The 21,895-nt window shown below is 39.1% G+C and overlaps 3 protein-coding genes across 7 annotated transcripts in view; 1 reads left to right on the forward strand and 2 right to left on the reverse strand.

Annotated features, from left to right (window-relative positions):
- Positions 1-4,652, forward strand: part of LOC124055024 (zeta-sarcoglycan-like) — a 32,303-nt gene extending 27,651 nt beyond the window's left edge. For both annotated transcript variants that reach the window (XM_046381613.1, XM_046381614.1), the window contains exons 8-9: positions 1,903-2,026; positions 2,872-4,652. In XM_046381613.1, coding sequence (XP_046237569.1) covers positions 1,903-2,026; positions 2,872-3,063 — 316 coding nt within the window. In that variant the 3' untranslated portion in view covers positions 3,064-4,652. The remainder of the gene's footprint in view (positions 1-1,902; positions 2,027-2,871) is intronic.
- Positions 4,653-7,147: 2,495 nt separating this feature from the next.
- Positions 7,148-16,391, reverse strand: LOC124055021 (tetratricopeptide repeat protein 31-like). 3 transcript variants are annotated; one of them, XM_046381608.1, is made up of 19 exons: positions 16,209-16,390; positions 16,012-16,040; positions 15,194-15,323; positions 15,005-15,071; positions 14,655-14,875; positions 14,458-14,538; positions 14,292-14,360; positions 14,021-14,194; positions 13,476-13,640; positions 13,247-13,310; positions 13,033-13,123; positions 12,802-12,943; positions 12,113-12,217; positions 11,877-11,976; positions 11,552-11,759; positions 10,184-10,258; positions 9,957-10,059; positions 9,444-9,559; positions 7,148-8,069 (listed from the first exon to the last, which is right to left on the reverse strand). In XM_046381608.1, the coding sequence occupies exons 4-19, from the start codon at positions 15,054-15,056 to the stop codon at positions 7,970-7,972; spliced, it is 1,866 nt and encodes a 621-aa protein (XP_046237564.1). In that variant the 5' UTR covers positions 15,057-15,071; positions 15,194-15,323; positions 16,012-16,040; positions 16,209-16,390; the 3' UTR covers positions 7,148-7,969. The 3 variants fall into 3 exon arrangements, with proteins under 3 accessions (XP_046237564.1, XP_046237562.1, XP_046237563.1); XM_046381606.1 differs by lacking the exon at positions 15,194-15,323 and having other exon boundaries at positions 16,209-16,391; XM_046381607.1 differs by lacking the exon at positions 15,194-15,323 and having other exon boundaries at positions 7,148-8,048.
- Positions 16,392-16,626: 235 nt separating this feature from the next.
- mfsd8 (major facilitator superfamily domain containing 8) lies at positions 16,627-21,476 on the reverse strand. 2 transcript variants are annotated; one of them, XM_046381611.1, is made up of 12 exons: positions 21,074-21,476; positions 20,747-20,829; positions 20,491-20,534; positions 19,867-20,107; positions 19,661-19,774; positions 19,405-19,549; positions 19,213-19,271; positions 18,832-18,940; positions 18,566-18,700; positions 18,368-18,471; positions 17,979-18,205; positions 16,627-17,844 (listed from the first exon to the last, which is right to left on the reverse strand). In XM_046381611.1, the coding sequence occupies exons 2-12, from the start codon at positions 20,775-20,777 to the stop codon at positions 17,638-17,640; spliced, it is 1,416 nt and encodes a 471-aa protein (XP_046237567.1). In that variant the 5' UTR covers positions 20,778-20,829; positions 21,074-21,476; the 3' UTR covers positions 16,627-17,637. The 2 variants fall into 2 exon arrangements, with proteins under 2 accessions (XP_046237567.1, XP_046237565.1); XM_046381609.1 differs by having other exon boundaries at positions 21,070-21,476.
- Between the last annotated feature and the right edge of the window lie 419 nt (positions 21,477-21,895).

The raw sequence follows: 21,895 nt of genomic DNA on the forward strand, positions 1-21,895 counted from the left end.
AGCTTCTTGGTACTGAGGAGGATGGAGCCTCATTCATTAGTTAACATCAAAGCTGCCCAGTTCATTTAAGTGTCTCAGCGGGTAAGAAATTCACAGGTCCCACAGTTTTATAACATTTTCCTAGAAGCGATACGTAGTGTAACTGTTGATTCTTGAGAAGGTCCCTGAAAAGAAGAGGAATGTAGTTTTTCATGAATTAGTATCAACTGGTGAGTGGATAGGAGGTCAGATGGACATGCAAAAATGACAGAACATGTAAAATTAAGTGATAATCAGCTTCTGTTGTCACAACATCACACAACATGGGACACGGCATTTACATTATTAACACGACATTTATCAGTAGCTGAAGTCTGTCTTATTGTCATGTGTTCAAATTTCCATTTTCCTGAGGCCGTCAAAGGACTTTTTGTCCATTTTGGCTTCAGAGATGAGGTTCGGAAACAGCAGCTGAAAAGTGAATTTAACGTTTTAGTCAAATTTCACACTTTTCATATATTTTATATTAGATTAACATGAACTTAAATAGTACCGTTTACCAGTCAGAGCCTCAGTTGGAGCCTCAGGAACAAGACCATAAGATTGTACGTGAAAATGGAAGCAGCTGGGGATGGTCATAAAAACCTATGAGACATTTTTAATTTAATTTAAAGTCACTGAATACTTTATTTTGGACTGCGTCTGAAACAAGCACTCATGGAAATTGAGCACTTTGTCTTTTGGCCGAATTGCACAATCTATACTACGTGCAACGGTTGATGACAGAACTGCTTTGAATGAAAATATCACACAGTGATCACGTATCACTAACTTGTGCAGCTCAGTGTGAATGGCTCTTTTGATGATTCGTCTCTTCAAGCCATGGATAATCAGGGACGTGAGATCATTTCTTGTTGCTTATCCATAATAAATAATCATATTCACTCTGAAAGTCAGCATAATAGGTGAACTGAGTTAAATCTCAAATAAAAGCCGTGGAAGAGTAAAACGAAGACGTATACTTTCTATTTCTGCAGGTTCAGGACACAAACAGTTGCAGGTCAAAGGCACATTTCACATATCCTCTCCAAACAGTATCTACTGAAAGCTGGTTTAAAGTCAAAGAGGCTTTTCACATGCAGATGAAATTCATTTTCTTTTCTTTTTTTTTTCTCCCTTATTCCAATAGCGCATAATCCGAAATGTGTGTCACTTTCAGAGGGTGTGGAGATTTAAGCGATTTCAAGACGGCTCCCTAAAGTCTTCCATTTAAAATTCATTGAAAAACAGATTTGGGGAAGATGGGGGGAGAAAATCAATTTGAAACGGTTATGAGTTATGAAAACAAATTCCACATTGATTGGCTCTCACACTTATCTCTTCCCATGTAAACAAATAGTCCACGGGAGAAAAATGCAAATTGCATTAGCCTCAGTGTTGCTGAAGGTCAAAATCAGCTGATATAATTATGGGCTGTTTAGGAGCCATACAGGATTAGAATAATGACAAGAGCTGCTTAGACATGACCAGCAGCTTTCATATTCCACAGGTGGAGAGGTGGTTGTTATAACCAACACTCTAAATATATTAATGCAACGACAGTCAAACAGAAATCAATCAGTGAGCCGTTTTTCCCCCCAAACGTGAGAGATTTTGACTCATTTTTTAAATGCCTCTCTGCCTTGGGTCTGTGGTAAACAAATAATACATCTGAATTCTATCAACCTGCCCTAAACAAGTAATTACATAGGGATATTCATAAACTATGAACTGAATAACAATCAATTTAACCTTGACTGCATCGTTGTGTCCTCGACTATGAAATTATTTTGAAAGGCAAAGTTGTAATAATGCAAAAGTATAAACAAAAATAATAGATGAGTTCAATAAAAATATGAGCCTGCGCTTGTCTTCTCTTATCAGGCTGGAGTCTCCAACACGGACCCTGACCATGGAGGCTCCCAGAGGGGTGGAAGTGAACGCAGCCAAGGGGCCGCTGAAGGTCAGCGGTCGAAAAGACCTACAGCTGGAGTCCACAGAGGGAGAGGTGAGGAAGTTAAGTTATTTTGGGAGTCGAGAGTCCCTACGTCATGACCTTTATTTTAATTCTAATTTATCTTTTATGTCCACAGAGTTGGTGCGTGAGATGGAAGCTATTTTGGTGTTTTTCTTAACAGTCTCCCTCCTTGTTGTTTAGGATACCCTGTGGAGTTTTATTTTAAACAAATGTTACATTTACATTTAAGTGTTTTCCCACAATGCTCTAAAATGTGTCACTCTGTTGTTATCTTAAAAAAATGTGCTGAATGCATGATATATATTTTTTTTATTATTTGTGTTATATCCTGCATTCTCCACCTCCATTTTTACTTGCTAGCGGTCGTTTTCTTTGTGGCCACATTGCTACATTGCCTTGCACATGAGCGCCACCAGCTGTAGATCAGCGCGATAGCATGTCATAGTAGTGTATTGCTTTGTGTTTTATTCTTTACAGCAAGAACTTGGCACCTCTGAGTACTTCATTGTGAACCAAATCACAAAATTGGACAAATGTAAAATTTTACCAAGGCCACAGTCAAAGTCAATAGAATTCACCATTAAGGCGACATGAATGTCAATGCCACCTCACCAGCCACACGACCAGCATGACTAAAAATTGGCAATTTGTGCTCCAAATCAGATTATTTAATAGAGAGATTGAGTTCTTCCTTCACTGCTTATCCTAACTCATCAGATCAGTACTGCTGTATTTCACTCCACCTGTCACATTGTATTTACTGATTGCATCAATGTCATTTATCAGTCCCAGCTGCTAATACATCACTCAAAGGCACCTCTGGCAATGTCATCTGAATGACAACCCAACATGTCTCCTCATGTTTTTCCTACCAGATACTTTTAGACGCCAACACCATTCAGCTGGGTGGTCTCCCACTCGGCGTCTACTCGGCATCACCCACTCAGGCCTTCCAGGAACAGGCCGTATACGAGGTGTGCGTCTGCCCCAGCGGTAAGATCTACCTCTCTCCGGCAGAGAGCAGCTCCACCTGCCAGGCCATGAGCAATATCTGCCTCTGGAGCTGACCTGGGAGGAGCGTCGGTTATCAGGGGGACACCTTTTAACGTCTGCTCCGGAGCCGCTGTGACGGAGACTTCCTCCGTCGCTACATCTGACAGAAAGTGGAACAGAGACGGAGCTCAAACCCGTTGCTGAGTTCAGATTAGTACAGGCCGCAGTGGTCTGTCGGAGGTCAGGACTCTTGTGCCACTGACAGTGTCTGAGGAGCTGCAGTCAGAGCGGCTCTCTGAAATCAGGATTATCATGAGAAATTTCCACTACCTTTTTCTGGAGTCAGAGGACACACCCTTTATTTTTCTACTTTAGAGTCATCGACATTCAGTGGCTGTTTTGAAAGACTACATGAGGAAAGGAAAAACACAGGTGCCTTCATGTTACCCTTGAACCTGTGCAGAGTTTTAATGGTAAAAGTAAGCACAATTCTGTCATGTTTTCCCTAAAATAGTCCAGATTTTTGATTTTTTTTTTAATAATCTCAACAGATATTTTAGTTTTTTTCACTGTCAGCAGCTGTTTGATCTGAGATTAAAGTGAAATTGTTTCTATGTGGTACACATTGTAACTGAAGTTTAATTAAGATCTGTTAAAATCATATATACATGTCATGTTGGATTGTTCAGGTAAAGTTTTACAGGACGTCTCCACATTAAGGTAAATATTCCACCTTTTTTCGAAGATTCTGATACCATAACATGATACTATGCTTTCAAGCATATCAAAACATCTTCATAAGCAGATGTTTTCCCATGTGGCATGGAATTGCAGGTGTTCCAATTTCCAATTTTGATTTATTTTGTTTTCATTCCAGACTTTGGAAACAGAAGCTGAGAAAAAGATCATAAGGCAGTAGCTATTCCAGAGCTTTCAGTCATGTTTTACGACCTTCAACATGGATGGTATTACTTGAAGTGCTCAGGAAAAAAAAAATCTGCTGACAAAACAGCCACTACATAAGCCCTGTGGTGAGTATCTTTTTTTCAAACAAAATATTAAACAAATGCTGTCTAAACTTCTCTTTATAGATTTTAATACGACTCCACTCAGTGTGCAAACTGTACTTCTCTCCGAGGCACTTCTTCTCCACTGTGCCCTTCGACTCGAGAGGCTGGCTGACCTTGGCACTGCAGCTGAGAGGCAGGCAGGCAGGCAGGCAGGCAGCCATGTGTCAGCAGGCATGGCGGTGTGAAAAGCATCGCTCCACTCCACTTCCTCCATCCTTCATCATCGCCCTGTGGCAGAGAAACACTGGTTTGGTAAGAGCTTTGATGGCATTCTAAGATGAGCTCAGTCACCCTTTCTGGTTCTTTTTTTTTTAAGTGGTACAATCATGGTTTTTCCAAAGATGCACTATGAAATGTTACGAAATGGGCCTGTGGGCTTTCACTAAACGATCAAAGGGAACAGTTGAAAACCAAAACAGATTTAGATTAATACTATAGAAGAAAACCCAGCAAAGTCACACCAGGTAATCTGGAAGCAGGGGTGTTATTTTGGTATTTCTGCTAAAGAAATCACTATAATAGTTAATTCTGTCTGTCAAAACCTTCATTACCTGTAAGAGTTAAATGAGATTTGCAGAGCATTACAGAGTGTTGCTTTAAATATTTAAATATTAAACAAAATGTAACATGTTGAACAGTCTGGCGTAGCCTTAGGAAAATGGAATGGCAACCTGAAAAGCGCTCTGTCTAACAATGAAAACTTCCTAAGGATGTTATCATCTGGTGTATTTCATCGTCTTCTCTTAACTTGTGATGACAGTGTGCATCTAATACAGGAAAGATTCTTCAGCATCTCACCTGGTGGAGGTTGGAGCATTGTTATACGGGCTTTCCTTGGCCACAGGCAATCTGAAAAGAATCAGCCTGAGGAGAGTGTTTTAAGACTTGGGTTAAGAATAGATGTTAGCGTAGCCTGCTGCTGCACAGTTACGGCTGGGCGCACATCACAAGTTTCTGGACTCTAATTAAGCCCAAAGTTGCCATCAAAATGTCAGATCTGTTGCAACAACTACTGTAGTTGTATTTTAATCTCATTTTCCAAAAGAACATGTGGAGTGGCTCTTTAGCAGCAGGGCAGTTGAGCAAGAGTTATGAACATGTGACGCCTACTGACCTGTTTCTTTGGGATGCTTGTCGTTCTGCATATTTCCATGACTCGTGGGCTTTTTGGAAAGTAGCATCAAATCTCCAAACTAATAATTCACTCCCCTACACTGGCAGTGATACACAAACTCCATATTAAGTGAGAAGGATGACAGGTGAAAGGTGGTGTAGACTTGCAAAAATTCAATAATCAGTTCACATTAGGGAGTTGAATGTTTTTGCCGCAGGCTATAGACCTCCATTTTTGCATTTCTGATCATGCTGAAACATTCATTTGGTTCAATAGGCACCAGATGCTTAAGACCTCAGAGATCATTGCTATTTTACATTCATGCCTTTATATGCATATTATTTTAAAAACTGAACGTGGCTGTTGTTTTGTCCTCATCTCAGAGGAGAAAAAGCAGTTCCATCAAAGCTCAAATGTGTATTAAAATTGTCTGCTTTGAGTCGGACCTTGAGATCTCACTTTAACATAAACACAGAGGTCACATCCTCAGGAGCTCACTGGGATTACGTAGAACATTTGTGCGGGTTTATCTGGTATTGTCACAAGTTATAAGGACGGTTATCTGCAGATGGTGTCATTTTAAAGGTCCAGTGTGTAAAATATAGTGGTATCTCGCAGTGAGTTTGCAGATTTCAACCAACTGAGCACCACCTCGTCTCTTCTCACCCTCCCTTCACATGGTCCTATCTAGAACCAGTATTTGATTTGTCTGTTTTGGGCTACTGTAGAAACATGGCCAACATGGCGATAGATAGAAAAGACTCATTCTAAAATAACAGAAATTCTTAGTTTCAGTAGATTATACACTGATGAAAACAATTATATCACATTTCATTTCCACCCCTAAATCCCACATACTGGACCTTTTTAAGGTGTGGTCACATTGTTACAGTTACAGTCTTTTCACTCTCAATTCACAGATTGACTCATAATTGATGTTGCATCTTCACATCATAAAGCACTGTACAAACATTTTTCATTATGTTCAGAAACATTTCAATCTTTTTATAATCAATTTTATGTAGCTTTCCAAGCAATTAGCATACTACTTATGTGTCTCCATGTAGCATATTATGTGTTATCTTCCAATTATAAGCATATCAGTGTTCTTAGTGCTGTTAGATAATGCGGGCTATGTACAGTCGCCCACATGATGAGGTGAACTTTTCCCTGCAGCCAAATTAAAGCAGCAGGGAAATGTCATTAGCACAAAGTACACAAACCTATAGTGTAGAGTATTAACCAGCGCTACTGTTCATTACTTCAGTTTCACATTAGGCTGAAAAAACTCTGCTCTCTCTCTCTCTCACTACATCAAATTATAGTGATTACCAGTGTTCAGCATCCTGGTGCTGTTGTTCCAGGTGCCACAGAAGTAGTGCACTGCATGCAGCTCAGGACTTGGTCTCAGTGTGCCATGAAGATATGTTTGTAATTTCTATTGGATCACAATGTTGTGCTGTAATAAGAACATACAGGAGTTATTTTTCACATGGCAATGCATATTTGGGAAAATCGTCCAAGTTGCCTGTTCAGTGCAGATCCACTACTTACCTTATGCTGCCACCTATTGGCCTGGAGCTCTCAAGATCATATTTGGAAAATTGAATCAACTCACTGAGATTTACAGATCACAGGTGTGTGAGTTACAAAATGGATTCAAAGAACCTGCTCAAGCAAGATTTTCCAAGTTCAGCATCTTTTATGAGTGAAACATAAGCACAGACTTAAGATTTTATTTTTATTTTTTTTTAACTGAAAGCCCAGTGTCATCAAACCAAAAGGCAAAGTACCCAAAGGTGCATTCATGTCTTAGTCTATAGTCTTGAGGCTTGATAATACATTGAAAGTTAATAAAGTGTGATTGTGTGGTGCATACAAGAGCTTTAATCCCCAAATCCATCTATACTCTGGCCCCCCAGTGGTTTAAAAAAAAAAAAAAAAAAAAAACATGTTTAAATCATGAGACAGCAATTCATATTAAAGAATCTTTAATCCTCGAATTAAGAACAGAAACTCCATAATTAATGAGGCATCTGAATAAGAAAATATGGCACTCCATGATCAGCCACTGCTGAAAAATGAACCACAAGCAATTTAACAGTACTTATGTATGGAACAAAATAATGTCAGTTGTATGATAGATAATGATTGTTTATAACAGGTAACTTGTAATACGTATAGTGAATACTATAGATCGTTGTGAATATTTGAACTCATACACAGTTGTGAGAGTTTAGTAAAGTTTTTAACCATTTAAATGAAATTGGCAGTAGACAAGTTTTTGGCTTAACAGATCATTATGAAGTAAATGTTGATTACACAATGTAATGGCTATAGAATAATGATACCATCTGCATTAAGACTGGTTTGTTATAAACCTCGTTTTCACCAAGCAATTTGTCTGCCATCGGGCACGAAATCTCCCAGGAAAATTAAGGCCGACTCTAGCAGCTCTCCAATATATTAACAATGTCAGCATTGGCGGTTTTTGTTCATAAATGGAATCAGCTGCTTCCATAACCATAAATTAAGGTTTGGTTTTGGTTTTAAAGGACTATAAAACATCATCTGTTTAACTCAGCAGGAGTCCTTTTCGAACTAATACTTATATCTTTACCCGATTAGCACTGGTTTGTGGTCTACTAAAAATATAATAAAAAATACTTCAAAAGGAAGCAGAGCCTTAAAATTGTGTAAATACCATTGATACATCTGTAATGGACAATAGAAGTGATTCAGCTTTTAGAGAGTACCAGTTAGCCTTGGGGCAGCTCATGAGCATCTTGTTTCCCTTCAATACTTGTGGTTGGCTCTGGAGTCTGGGACGTGTCTGTAAGGACGAGCAGGTCTCCGGCCTCCAGCTGCACTCGTCCTGTTAAAGTAATCATTTTGCCTGTAATTAAATGAATGAATGTTCACACATTTTTACTAGAGGTGTAAGAGGTGATTTTCAAAAAGGTGAAAGAATTTTAATTATTAATTTGTAGAAGTGGTTTAGAGTTTGTTTACACTTATTCTCTCTCATTCTCTGAACAGGTTCTAAACCACTTCCAAAAATATTTGCATGGAAAGGTGATATGGCAATACTCCAGTGTTCTGTATTTTTTCCTTACACGTCTAGTAAAAACATGTAGATGGATAGCAGTGACTCTTTTCATTCCAAGAAGTTAAGCATAAATCACTAGTGTACCACAGGCCTATGAATATAGTGCCGTGCTTACAATATCACAAAATACTGACTCACAAATCCTGTATCGCCAGATTCTTTCCAATACGCAGCCTTAGTTTTTACACTTAGTTGCCAGTTTATTTCTGTAGACCTGGCTCAAACTAATGCAGTTCAGAAGTGCTTTCACAGCTGACCAAGATCGCTTGAAAAGTGGTATGATGTACCTATTTACATAAATTATTTGGTAATTATGATAACGGCTTTGCCTGTCAGGGCTTTTGTATGGGGACTTTCCCTGATGAGTCAAAAGCAGGATCATCTGCATATCTTGAGATGTTTATTGAACTGCAATGTCATTTTGGAGGATGCAGTTTGTGGTGCTGTTGAACTGTATTGCATTAGACAAGCATCCAGTGTACAGCAATAAAATCCAACAGCATCAGAACCTAAAGCCTCCAAAATAATCAGCTTCTCTGATTGGTCCCTTCTGCAAAACCATTTGGACAAGAACTGAACCTTGAGCAGGGGATTTTTTTCAGGACTGCAGGATTAGGTTTTAGCTGGGTGAACCTAATAATCTAGCAACTAAGTGAATACTTCAGCTTTAAACATTAGCAGCACAGCAGCTAATGTTTATGGTTTTTAGTCCCTTATTACTTCAAGCAGTTGACTACCAGCACAGTTTAATTTAAAAGGACTGTGTCAACATTTGTGAAATACGCATATTCACGTTCTTGCCTGGAGTTACATGAAAAGACTCATACCCCTCTAACATACCCGTCAGAGGTTTTATAAGGAGCTACATATGGTAACCATTTCTTGGTGAACATATGACTGTACATAATTTTCCTTTAACTTTGGAGAAAGCCAAACTCGCATTTCCCCGCCTCTTCCAAGCTTCACGATAAGCTAAGCTAAACTGGTCATGCCTCAACTGCAGCCCAGTAAATATTAAAGCCCCTTGAGAAAAACCAACTTGACTTATTACACAGAAATTGGTGGTGTCAGCCTTGCCATTCAACTCCAGAAAAGAAAGTCAATGAGAGTACTTCCCAAAATGTCAAACTATTCCTTTAAAATCATTGTTAAAGCACTCACCCCGCATCATCATCTTGCAGGTCATTAGCTTTGAGAGCAGTTTTGGAAATTCCCATGCCTTGAGGAATCCTGTCTGGATATCTCACTGCAATCCTGACGCCGTTCAGCTCATAGCCCTGATGAAGTGAACAAAAAGAAAGTGAACAAAAGAGATCAGTAAGCTTGAAGAAAGCAGAGACTGTGTCTATGATGTGTCCGTCTTAATAGACCAAATTCAAAAGAGCCCAAGAGTGAACAGATAACAGAATAATGTAATAGCCATTTGTAGCTGAATTAAGTGATGCAACTTGCTTGGTTGAACAAGTAAAACGTAATCAACATGGCCTTGTCATCAGCTTTGCAGAAGTACAAAACCCAAATCTGCAGCAAGTAGTTGAAATTGTAGTGGCAAAAAGAAGCCAAATTAAAAAGAATCCGGGTTTTCATTTAGCTGCAATAATAAGGGAGTCTGCATTCACATTGTAATTTAGGCCAACAGCCAAGCCCTTTAGTCAGAGTTCAGGCTGTACTTACATTGAAGCGCTGGATTGCTTCTTCACAATGCTCCTGTTTTGTAAAATTTACGAAGGCACATCGTTTATAAGTCAGAACCTTCACACTATAGACAACTCCAACCCTGCAAAAGAAGTGCAAGTAATCATTTATTATGCAACACAAGTATCTGGTTAAAAAGGATGAAAACAAATAATATAAAGACAAAAAATAAATGTCTCACCAACACTAAACCAGCATTCACTTACTTATTAAACAGGTTCTTTATCACAGTCTCGGTCACTGGGTAAATCAAATTTCCCACCCAAACTGGAAAAAGCCCACTGTTGTGAAAGAAAATATTGATTAATTGAATATATTCAAAAGAATATTAAGACGATAATATTGCGTGCACATCCAAAGCAGAGATCCCAGTTGTTATTTGGTAGATTAAAAACACCTTCATTAATAAGACAAAGTTTGAACTGCATGAAAGATTTCAACGATTATCTGCCAACTTACAATATACTCTAATTAGACCAGAGGCAATGTCATTATCCACATGTACACTCTCTATAGACGAGTTAACTGAGCTTGTCCAATACAAGAGCTGATCGAGTATCACCCAGTTTCCAACATGCAAACAGCAGACATTTTTCCCTTCGCACAGGAGAAACATTAGTACTCTCTCTTTTTCAACACTATAACACAATACTGGTGGACTACAAAGTTGTCACTAAAGATGAGCAGTATGGCCAAAAAAGAAAAGCTTTTTTTTTGTCCAAGTTTGGGCACAATTTAAAAAACTAGTACATTTTTTTCCTTCATCATGCAGGACTAATATACAAAATATAGTCATGTACGACTTGCACAAAATAGTTGAGCCTTAATTAAAAGATCTGCTACACCTGCAAAACACTCAAAACACTTGTGTTATCCCACAACGCTATAAACTGGCAGTACCAGATGCTTCAACTAAGTAAAGAACAGACATCAGTCATTTGCATACAACTTACTGTCAGCATGAGATACCCAGCAGGTATGAACAGACTGGTGTAACCAGAGTAATATCTCATCATGACACATACACACACACACACACAAAAAGAGCTAGACACATGGCAGTCCCATTTATTACAGCACATGTGCACACAATGTAACTAAACAGGGCAAACCCACAAAAAGCTAGATTTTCATGATGTTCATGTTCTACTTATTAGTACAAAAATTCTATGTAATTCAGTATTTCCCAGCGGCAGGTGTCACACTAAACTTTAAGTCAACAGCTGTCGCTCACTAGAAACTAAGAGTTGACATAAAACCAAACAAGCCCCAGAGAGCACAGATTTTGATAACTTCAAGGTTGAGTGAGCTAGCAGCTGTGATGAGTAGGAGTACAAACTGATCTCTACAGCTCTGTCATTAAAATACTATCAAATGTAGACTCAGATAACTCTGGATACTTTGAAGGTCTGGACATGGACAGTTTGTCAAATATTCCGCTCTGTGGAAACTTGAATCAAGGTTTGAAACATGGTCATATATTCAAAATATGCTGCTAACCTTCTGTTTATGTCATTTATTAATAAAATAATGATATTTCAAACACTGCAGTGTGACTGAATCTATTTACTCACGGGGTTGGGTGACTGTTTCCATTGGTGGTCTTTGGAGTCTTGACATATGACATATTCTGGACTGGGCCTAAAGGTTTGTTCCTAAGTGGTAGTTTCGATGCATCCTGAGTCTGAAGAGGAGCAACATTTATGTTGGCTGAAAGCACTGGAGAGACTCCACTGATGTTTGCTACTTGAGGTGGTGGCAGCATTTCATTTTGAATTCCTCCTAAACACAAAAACAAGTGTTTAAACTTGGCAACTGTTTAAATTTAGGCTTTCTGGAAATATGGCAGCTTTTAAATCTCATCCATGATGATAAAATCACAGAAAAGCAGACACTCACCTGGTCGGTGGTTTAATTTGGACAGAACCTCTACTGCTGTCTCTACTGTCCCATGTATAATCAAAGCATTTGTGCTCTGCTCCCGAGTGAAACCATACGCCTGAAACAAAACATAGAATTCCAAATTAAAACACCTTAAATAAATAATGAGGTATCAGTTTGCTGGCAATGAAACCATTTTCCCTGCTACAGCCCCCATTAATGACAACACACCAACATGTGCACTTGTTACACACCATTAGTTGTATTATCTGCACCCGCATCAGCTCCTGGGCAGCTTCTGCACAGGAACTGTCCAGTTTCAGAACATCCCTGAAGGCCTGAGCAGCTTCCTCGTATCTCTGGAGGAAGAAGAGAGGGGGAAATTGATGAGCTTTCACCACTTGCTACCTCAGGCCTAAATCAAAGTTCAGGCACACTGAGTGTCATGCTGCTGGTATAATCAGCCCAGTTACAGCATCAGCTTTTCAAAACAAGTCTAAGTAAATAATGTGAGCCTCCACAGTTCAATGGCACCTGGAATTAATACAGTGATGGTGCAGCAGGGCTAAAGTGATTACAAAGTCATTCCAACTTGAAATACTAGGGGCAAACAAACAATGTAAACACTCATGAAAAAATGATTTAAACTAAGAAGTTAATCACAGCTGCAAAAACTAGTGAGAGGCAGATTATATTGAGGAGAGTTCTGTAGTCATGGATCAATATATGCAGTTGACACTAAACTGTAGCTTAAGGGCTGTAATTACCAATTTTTGATGAGCTTAATGCAGCCTAAAATTGGAATAATGCTGTTGCAAAAGAGTGTGCATGCTGGATTACTTTTAAAATATATTGTCTTCCCCCAACAAGCTCACGTCAACTTAAAAGGGACTTCAAAACAGGGCGTGAAAGGATAGTGTAGATTTCATTGGTGACCATTTACCTTTAGACCAGCCAAAGCTCTGCCCTTCCTAAACAGACCTTTAACCCAGCCTGGACACATGCTGAGAGACAACTCAGCATCAGTCAGCGCCTTTACATATTCTTGCATCTTTTCAAAACAGAAGGAACGATTTCCAAACAACCTGCGACAGAAATGATCATTCAAACGTTGCATTAAAACCTGTAAGCACAATGAGTGAATTTCAAGTCAAGTAAGGGGACATGTTCTTACTTATACTCCGTAGGGTTGTATTTAATTGCATCCGTGAAATACTTCACAGCCATATTAAAGTTTCCATCACTTGCATGCCTATTTCCAATATCTATAAGACAAACAAAATAAGAAAAGTAAAATTTCATTGATTACATAATTTATATATGAATAAATGGTAACCTCTAAATTATGATCTGACTGAGTTGGTGTACATGAGATGGATAAAACTTACTTGCAAGATCAGTACTTATTTTTACATTATCTTCCAAAGTGGGGCTGCTCAGAGCAGCAGAATCCTATTCAGAGAGGATGAGAGACATTAGATGAGCAACCATATTCAAAAATTAACAAAAAGCAAAATCCAAGTAATTATTACTGTATTGTGATAAACCTGTAGTCACTGAAATAGTAATCATCTGTCAGTTCTGCTGAGAATTTGTCTTGTATGCATGATACTGCACCTTCTTTTCAACTTCCAAGTCTTCATTATGTTTGTCTGGGACAGTTTTAGGTTCTTCTTTAACTGGGATCTTCTTTTTCTCTTTCTCAGGTCTAGGCTTCTTCTCCAATTTCCGCCTGGCTATAAGAGCAGCTTTACTCACAAAAGTACTTGTCATATCCAGTTCCTTAAAAAAAGAAATAACAGTAGTTATAAAAAAGGAATCAAGACCTAATTATTCACATTCCTAAGTGGTTATTGCTTACAAAATAGAAGAGGGTTAGTGAAATTCTTGAATTCTTGTTGACTCATAACTTATGTTAGCAAAACATCTTCGACCAAGTTCTGAATGAAACGAAATGCTTCCTCTGTACCAGGGACAAACATTTCACCGGGCATTGGTTTACAAAAAAGTCATTCAGCAGCAGTGTGAATAACTTTCACTGTTTAGTATTAATGTTTTACTAAAGTCTGTCCTGTTTACATTTCTGGCCTACAACATATGCATCTGTGATGCCTCACTCTAAATACGAGTACATATACTGCGATAGAATGAGCACTTGGTACCTCAGAGTCGCCTGAATCATTCTTGGCATCACTATCTTCGTCACAGCTTTCATCTTCACTACTGTCACTGCTGTCAGTGTCTTTTGCTGAAGCCAACTCTGTAACACTGGAACTGGATTTATCATGATCAGATTTACTCTCTTCCGATTTAGACTGCTGTGCATCATCTTTTTCCTGTAAAACAGAAAGAAAAAGTTAAATGTGTTTAAATATGAATGCACACACTGACTCTTTTCACTTTTAAAAAATGCTGCACACAAGTAACCGCTACCTCTTCGCTTTTTGCAGCTTTCTGTTTTTCCTTCTCCAACTTCTCACGCCGTTTCTTCAGCTTCTTTTTCTGTCATGCAAAAAATACACAAACTGAAGTTTAAATTTATTCAATTTGACATTCACTCATTACTATGAAACTGAATTGCAGATAATGCAGTACTTACCTGCTTTTTAGAGCACTTCTTCTCTGCCCTTTCTTTGCTTTTTTTCGTTTCCTGTAACAATGTGGCTTTTTTTTCGGTATCCTTAAAAGGTGAAAAAAATTGCATAAAAATAATCTATTTTAACTCTGCAGAATGAATTCACATCATAATTAAACTGGCCTAGATTGACAAGAGTGACAAAATCAGAGTGAACTTACCTTCTCCTTGCCCTGAGCTTTTACAGAAGAAGGGTGAGGATCATATGCTGAAGTGTAGTAATGCAGTGGAAGCTGATTAACAGAGCTGGACGACCTTGTATCAGTACTCCTGTCAGAGAACCTTGGGTACCCATGGGAGTTGTTACGACCACGTACCCAACGGTCATATTCGTAATCATCTTCACTTGTAACATCCAGCTCATCACTGAAATCCATATTGGCTAGAAAAGGACATTTTGTAAGTTTGACACACACATTTAATTAACTGAATTCCTGATTAAATGTGTAAAACGATTTCACAAATAAAACAAACTTGCGTGTGTCCATCAATTTTCATTGTGATATCTTACCAAGAAGACCAAGCCTTACTATCCGCTGAAAACCAGAACGACCTTCAAACATATCCACAACCTTTTGCTAGACAGGACAAAAGAAAGATCTGAATGTCAGCTCCACATAGTTTTATCTCATAACCTTCAGCCTTGAAACGTTAATTTTCTTGCATACAAAACTGTGCCAATGCCGGAAATGACTGCGACCTCAAGTTGTAGAGAGTTTACTGTAGCACTGCTTAAGTTTCACTTTCCTTCAGCCACGGTAAGCTGACTCACTGGATCATCGGTAGATAATCAACGCTGTAGAACCAACAATTATGGAGACTACACGTAACTGTGAACGAAAACAGAAAACGTCGAAAGAGAACTGTGCTGTAGTCATCCCACACCGTGTGAATCCAGCGATAACATTAGCACAAGCGGAAATCGCTATGCTACAGGATGAGACGACGCCTCTGGAAGTGAAAAAATAAAGCACGTAAACAAAGTCAAGCTTTTTTTAAATCATAAGGCCAAGGAATAAATCACAGTGGTGCCAAGTTTTCGGGCTACGCTATTGTATGTGTACATTGCAATGTGTAACAGCTGTGGAGGGAAGCAATATCAGAAGATGGCGCTATTCCATGTAAACAACGCAGCAATCAACAGAAAAAAGGAGTTTTGCTAATGTTTAATGTCATATCTATTGTATGCCCCGATCCGCGATGGATGGATTGAAAAGACAACGCACTGCAGAATATACATGGAGTACGTGCCCCAGGATATCTCAAAATAAACATTAGTCAGCACGGCTGTGATAATCTAAGACTAATAAATCCATTATCCAGTGTAACATATACGACCATTGCTGCTGCAGCTACACCAAGGATATAGGTCTATGCGCAGAACAGATACTCACAATCATATAAATGTTTTAGTGATAGTATCGCCATCGACAAATCAAGAGCCAGCATGAATGCGCTTCACTAATGCATTCGCTTTTCAGCGCTCATACACACAGGAAATTGAAAAGGTATACTTACGAACATAGGGATGTGTGTAATGTTAAAGTCTGAAAAAGACGAAGACAAACAAACTATTTAGAGTCTTGCAGTTCCAGCGTTAAGTTAAACGAACATGGTTTCTTTAAGTTGGTGGCAACATCCAACTAAAGCTAAGCTAGCTTGTTACCTAAAGTAGCAACCAACTTCTATTAGCAGGAAAATATTCATTTCCTTACCTGTTTCTTCTTCATACAGCTCCATATTTAGTAATACGTGGTCCCCCACTACTTCATATACTCGAATATTCGAGTTAATTACACACAAATTTGCAATAAATTGGCGCTAATATTAGCAACCCCAAGTTCTACCGCGTACATGTTTCTCTGCACGCTCCCATCCAGTTATGGTATCACGTGAACGGAAGCGATTTGCCTTTAATTGGCATGTGCGCGCGATGACACAATTTCCTGGCAAAACTCCTTGTAGCCCCCTACCGTACGTACATGTTATATGGCACAGATCTTTAATAATAATAATAACAATAATAATAATCGCTACACGTGTATATTAACCTTTTAAATGTTATTCAGTTTCACATTTATTTCATGTAAATGGCTCTAAAATTGAACATAAAGGGACATTAAGAATTCAAGATCACATTAATTCTTTAATGTGTCACTCAGTATGTCATTAGCAGCCACCCATCAGTTTCTGAATTCAGCTAGACAACAACTTGTAGTTTGAAACAACCACAAAATGGTGCCTTTAACTGAAACAGGTAAAATACTTAAAATATTATACATACATCATTATTTTACAAGAAGATAGCCAAATCTGAAAGTGTTTCACTTGAAAATCTTCATCTAAACCCTCTATGTAATGCTTACTTCTCTCTCAAGGGTCACATTCCTTGCACAATGACAATCAGAGTGAAACCGATATGTCTCATATTTTCCACTTAAAAAGCAAAATAACAGTTTCAAAGATGTTCAGTGAGTGAGTACAGTCAATACAGTACAGGGAATGTGACATTCAATAAAATCAATTAATTCAGCAGTCAGCACATTTTATGTAGGTGAAAACTATCAGTATGTATTCAAATAATTTGATCAAATTTACTTTCCTGTTACCATCATTCCCATTGCATAATCCATGTGCATGTACATTCCACAAATTATAGCTATAATATAGTAAATAAACATTCTGTGAAAGGTTTTGCTAAAGTAGTCTGTGTTAAAAAAATGTTATAATTAAGTCAACTTTGAAACCAACCAAGCAATTACATAAAACTTGAGCTTTCAGTAACAAATATTTAGTAACTTCTTGATTTAAAAACTATTATTTGAAATCATGGACCCACGTCATACGAGGAAATGCCATAAAAGATTACAAAAAAGTCAAGTTGCTTCTTCCACTACAAGTGAGTTAAAGTGCAGCTGCGGTGCTAGCTCCCTTTTAACTCGCAAAGTAGCCGTCTTTGGTCAAGCCACGAGAAACAACCTGGCTTTATCTCTTCGACTTTGAGTTTAAAGGTCAACCCTGAGTTACTCTCAAACGCTTATCAATTACCACATTTTAAAGTAAGTACCATCAACAGTGGCTTGAAGTCTTTGAGAATAAAAGCATCACACTGCCATCGGTTTCTCCAGATGGAATCTTCACTTGTTATTCTACAATGCTTCCGTGGCGTACAGAAAAGGCAATGAGTCTGTGGTAAAGACAGCTGAGGAGCATGATGGCCCCCACCACCATACCACAGATGAGGCTGAAAGCCCAGCGGGGTCCCAGGATGGTGTAGACGTGGGAGACAAAGATAGGGCCCAATGTCCGCGCCCCACTTCCTGAGGCTGTCAACCACCCCATGTACACACCCTGCAGAAAGCAATAGTAAGCATCCACATTCCAGGTCCAACAAGTAGAACAGAAATTATGTGCATAATCAAAGTGGCTGAAAGCACACCAATTATAGCCTTCCATTTTGTAAAACTAAACCACAGCTGTCATACCTGAGGTCTGGGTCCAAGGATTTTGGAATACAGTGTGTAGGACATCACGTTGCAGGCTGGGTATCCCACCCCGATGAGGATGTCAGATGAGATGTATTGGGCCAGGTGAATGGCAGGAGTATACTGGCACCAGGTCTGTTCATACGGGCAGCCCGTTGGCTCCAAAGAGCTGTTGGAGGCCATCGTGGTTTCAGACATTTGACCAAGCAAAGAGTTGTTTTTGAGGTCTGTATTTTGAGAAGGAAAGCAGAACATGAATTCTCCACCACGCTGATAATTGTTCAGTGTAACTCTCAGCTATGCCACACACTAGGGCATTAAAAAGACCAAAAGAATATTATTTAGATCAGAAGAGGCCAAACAATCTATACAGTTTAAATAGTGCACACCTGCCCACTGAATTTTAGGATAATGATTTCCCCATGGAAGCAGAATAAAGAAGCCACAGAATATAATGGCCAACCCTGCTAGCAACACAGGACGATCCCCGACCCTGAAAAGAAACAAACATTCTTCTTAATTAACCAAATTCTTTGAAACTGAAATATATTTTTTTATGTAATCCATACAGGCTTGAATGAGAGTACCTTTTAGAGGCCACTTTCACAACTACAAACACCAATATGGATTCAAATCCAATACAGCAGATGATGATGCCATTGTAGAACACAGCTTCTTTCCTTGTCCAAGCAAACATGTCCATGGACAAAGGGGTTGCAATTCTGAGAAACGGCAAAAATAAAGTCATATTACTAAAACTTCATACGACTGAGAATATAGAGACACGGCTGAACAGCAAAAAGTGTCTTGGTTATATTCTAGCTTGACTTCTTCGATATTATGAAATACATACGTCTCAAAGACAGCAAAGATAAACATGACAACGAAGAAGAGGATGTTGGAAGTCAGGACCGCAACCTGATCGATGGTCTCCTCAGTATCTTCACTCGTGTCAACTCTATCTACAGGAGAAGATGGAGCACAATAAAGGCATAAACCATAAACAAAAACCAGTATGTAATAGCAACTATAAATATCGCAAAAATAATTTCTTATCTTGATTATAATGTCAGAGTCACTAATAGCATGTACCTGAATTTGGGCTGTCTTGTGTCAAGTCAAGTCAGGTTCCACTACACTTAAAATCACTTCTGTAGGTCACTTAACTAGGCATCTGCAGCCAACTTCAGTGAAAAAAAAATTGGTTTATAAAAGGGAGTAACATATTCTGTACCTTCAGATGTGTAGTTGATGGCTCGAATGTGTTTTCCATGGTCATCAACACGATGCTCTCTGTTGACAAGATTCACAACTGAGAGCTAAATCCAAGGAGCCATGATTGTTTTTTGAGTAAAGAGTGTGGGGATATACAGAAAAAAGCAAGGGGAGAATTTATATATATATATACATGCAGAGGAAGCCTCACCTTAGCACCAAAAGAACCAGCAGGATGTTGATGATGCCAAAGGCTGCAGCCAGGAGAGCAGGAGCAGTGTACATGTTAAGCTCCAGGTCTATGAACTTGACTGTGACACCATCCTCACCAATGAATGATAGGCATGCCTGCAGAGCTAGCATAGACAAAGATATACACGATCTTCTCCCTCAAACAACACACTTGCTTCACTGCTCTCTGTACTGGCCTGCTTTACATAATATGTACAAAATACAACCAGCTTTACCTGGTCCCAGGATGAAACCCAGGGCCTGACAGGCACTCATGTTAGCCATGGCACTGGTCCTCTCCTTCAGCGATGTAGCTCCAGCAACATAGGACCTCACCACAGCAACATTGCCTACCACGAAAAGACCAAAGTGTGATTAAAACGATTACTAAAAAAAGTACAGTTTTTCAAAGATATTCAATATTCAGGGCATCACAAATCACCTGCTCCAAAGCCCACAAAGGCTCTGGAGATGAGCATGTGGAATTTGTGCTCTGTTCTGGGCAGGTATGCATATGCATAGTAGATATTGGCTGACAGGTTGATGAAGATGGAGCAAACCAGTGGCTCCCTGCTTGGTCGATGGTTGGACCAAAGGCCAAACATGGGTGAGGCCACCAACTGACCCAGACTGTAGGCTGCCACCACCCATCCCAGGAAACTGGCATCAGCACTAGCATCAATCTATAGGAAACATCAGCCAAAAAACATGAACATGTTCTACATACGTCCCTACAGTTAACTAGCTATGTTGTGATGATAATCTAGCAACAATGCATGAGATGGTTAAATCACTTTTTTTTACTATCCCATTATCAATGCATGCGGTTGCCTTTGACACATAATAAGAATACTCTTGTACTTAGAAATGCTTGACTACTCAGCTTGCATAGGGCAAGTGCAGTACTTCTGCTAAATTTGTGGTAAAGTTCCCAAAGTGTCCCTTGAAGCTTTTTCACTTCATGTTTGCCCTTCTAAGAATGTCAAAAACAACATGACTTCATTTGTATTACTGATACCATCAGTTTCCAACAACCCTTTATGAAAAAATGGTGAGCCATACATACCTTTTGCAGATAGGGCCACAGTGATGTGATGACAATAGTAAAACCTGAAAAGGCACATAAAGTACAAGACGCTTTGTTTTGCTATCAAGAGACAGGGCAGTTACAAAACACATTCCTTAGCCATTATTCACCACTTAACATGAAAGAGATCACTTCTTCACACATATGCAACCTGTCCAAACCCTGGTGAAGTGTCTCTGCAATGAGTCTCCTGCATTATACAACTTTAACAGGCAGAATTCAAGGGCATCCTCACCTACACTGCTGAGAAACATGGTGAAGTACATGATTCTGATAGACCTCCACCGACTCTTGTAATCTTCATCCTGAGAGTCCTCACTGTACGTCGACAAGATAACATTAAAGGTGATTTGAGGTTTGTAAACAATGACAGGCCCAAAAATCAGCAAAGCAATTTCACCCAAATGGTTTTCATAATACACGAATAACAACTGTATTGTATCTAATACGTTCACGGGCTACTTGGTCAACAATGCACTTGTTTAGGTGAGTTTTTCATCTAAAATAACCCAACCTGAGTAATCTGTCAAGTCAGTGGCCATTGAACTCTGCACTCACCTACTTGCATCATCGCGGAGCAATGGAGTGGTATCGTCAGGGTCAACAAACTGAGACATTTTCCTTAAAAACAACGACCCCGCAAAATTATAACGCCAGGACGGACTTTGCAGATACAATTACAAAAAGTATCATTAAGTTGCCATGTAGCCGAGTGTCAGTGAACTGCCGCTGCTAACACCAACTTCTTCAGAAAAGCTCTGGAAAGCTAGCTACAGTATCAGCTAACGTTACATACTCGAACAAAAACTGTACATTCTCACATTTACATTAAGCTAACCACTATCAGATATCATTTAAGTGGACCGTGAAGCAAAATAACGACAGTATACTACACAAAAGCTCACAAAACCGGACTATGTCACCAAATCTACACACTACTGTCAAGTCTAACTAAACTGAAATGTTAACTTCCGGTTTAACCTTTCAAAATAATGTCACCACGAATTAAATCAAACTGATTGTATGTTTAATTCCATAGTGGAGTGTCCTTAGATTAGCTAAAGAATGCAGTTGAATTTGTTAATATGCATGTCGGACAGCTTTAAGACATGTCCGTTTATTTTTTTTCAACGATGACCGACTATACGCATTTATTTTGAAGCTAACATCGCATAGCATCCAAGCCACTTCTGGTGTTTGTCGCGTAGGCCTGTCTTGTGGCAGCGCTCTCACGTGAATGTTCACAAGGCAAATAAACACTCCGTCCCCTACTGGCACCACCACATGAAACAGCTCTTCGGCACCCACCCCTCATTTCGGCGCACAAATATTACACAGGATCTTTCTTTACTGTGACTCTGACGGTCAGTTTTTACAAGATGCA

The sequence above is a fragment of the Scatophagus argus genome, chromosome 23, assembly GCF_020382885.2.
Source record: "Scatophagus argus isolate fScaArg1 chromosome 23, fScaArg1.pri, whole genome shotgun sequence".
Lineage (NCBI taxonomy): Eukaryota > Metazoa > Chordata > Actinopteri > Scatophagidae > Scatophagus > Scatophagus argus.

Bases quoted from the DNA above. Each gene is read 5' to 3' on its own strand.
- mfsd8 (XM_046381609.1), bottom strand. From the start codon at position 21,128: ATGTCTCAGTTTGTTGACCCTGACGATACCACTCCATTGCTCCGCGAT. The intron at 20,535-20,746 runs GTGAGGATGCCC...GTGCCTTTTCAG, and splicing joins CATGTTTCTCAGCAGTGTAG to GTTTTACTATTGTCATCACA. The intron at 18,701-18,831 runs GTATGTATTTCA...GCCGTTTCTCAG, and splicing joins ATCTTTGCTGTCTTTGAGAC to AATTGCAACCCCTTTGTCCA.
- LOC124055021 (XM_046381606.1), bottom strand. From the start codon at position 16,233: ATGGAGCTGTATGAAGAAGAAACAG. The intron at 14,195-14,291 runs GTAGCGGTTACT...TCTGTTTTACAG, and splicing joins AAGCTGCAAAAAGCGAAGAG to GAAAAAGATGATGCACAGCA. The intron at 13,641-14,020 runs GTACCAAGTGCT...TCTTTTTTTAAG, and splicing joins ATGATTCAGGCGACTCTGAG to GAACTGGATATGACAAGTAC.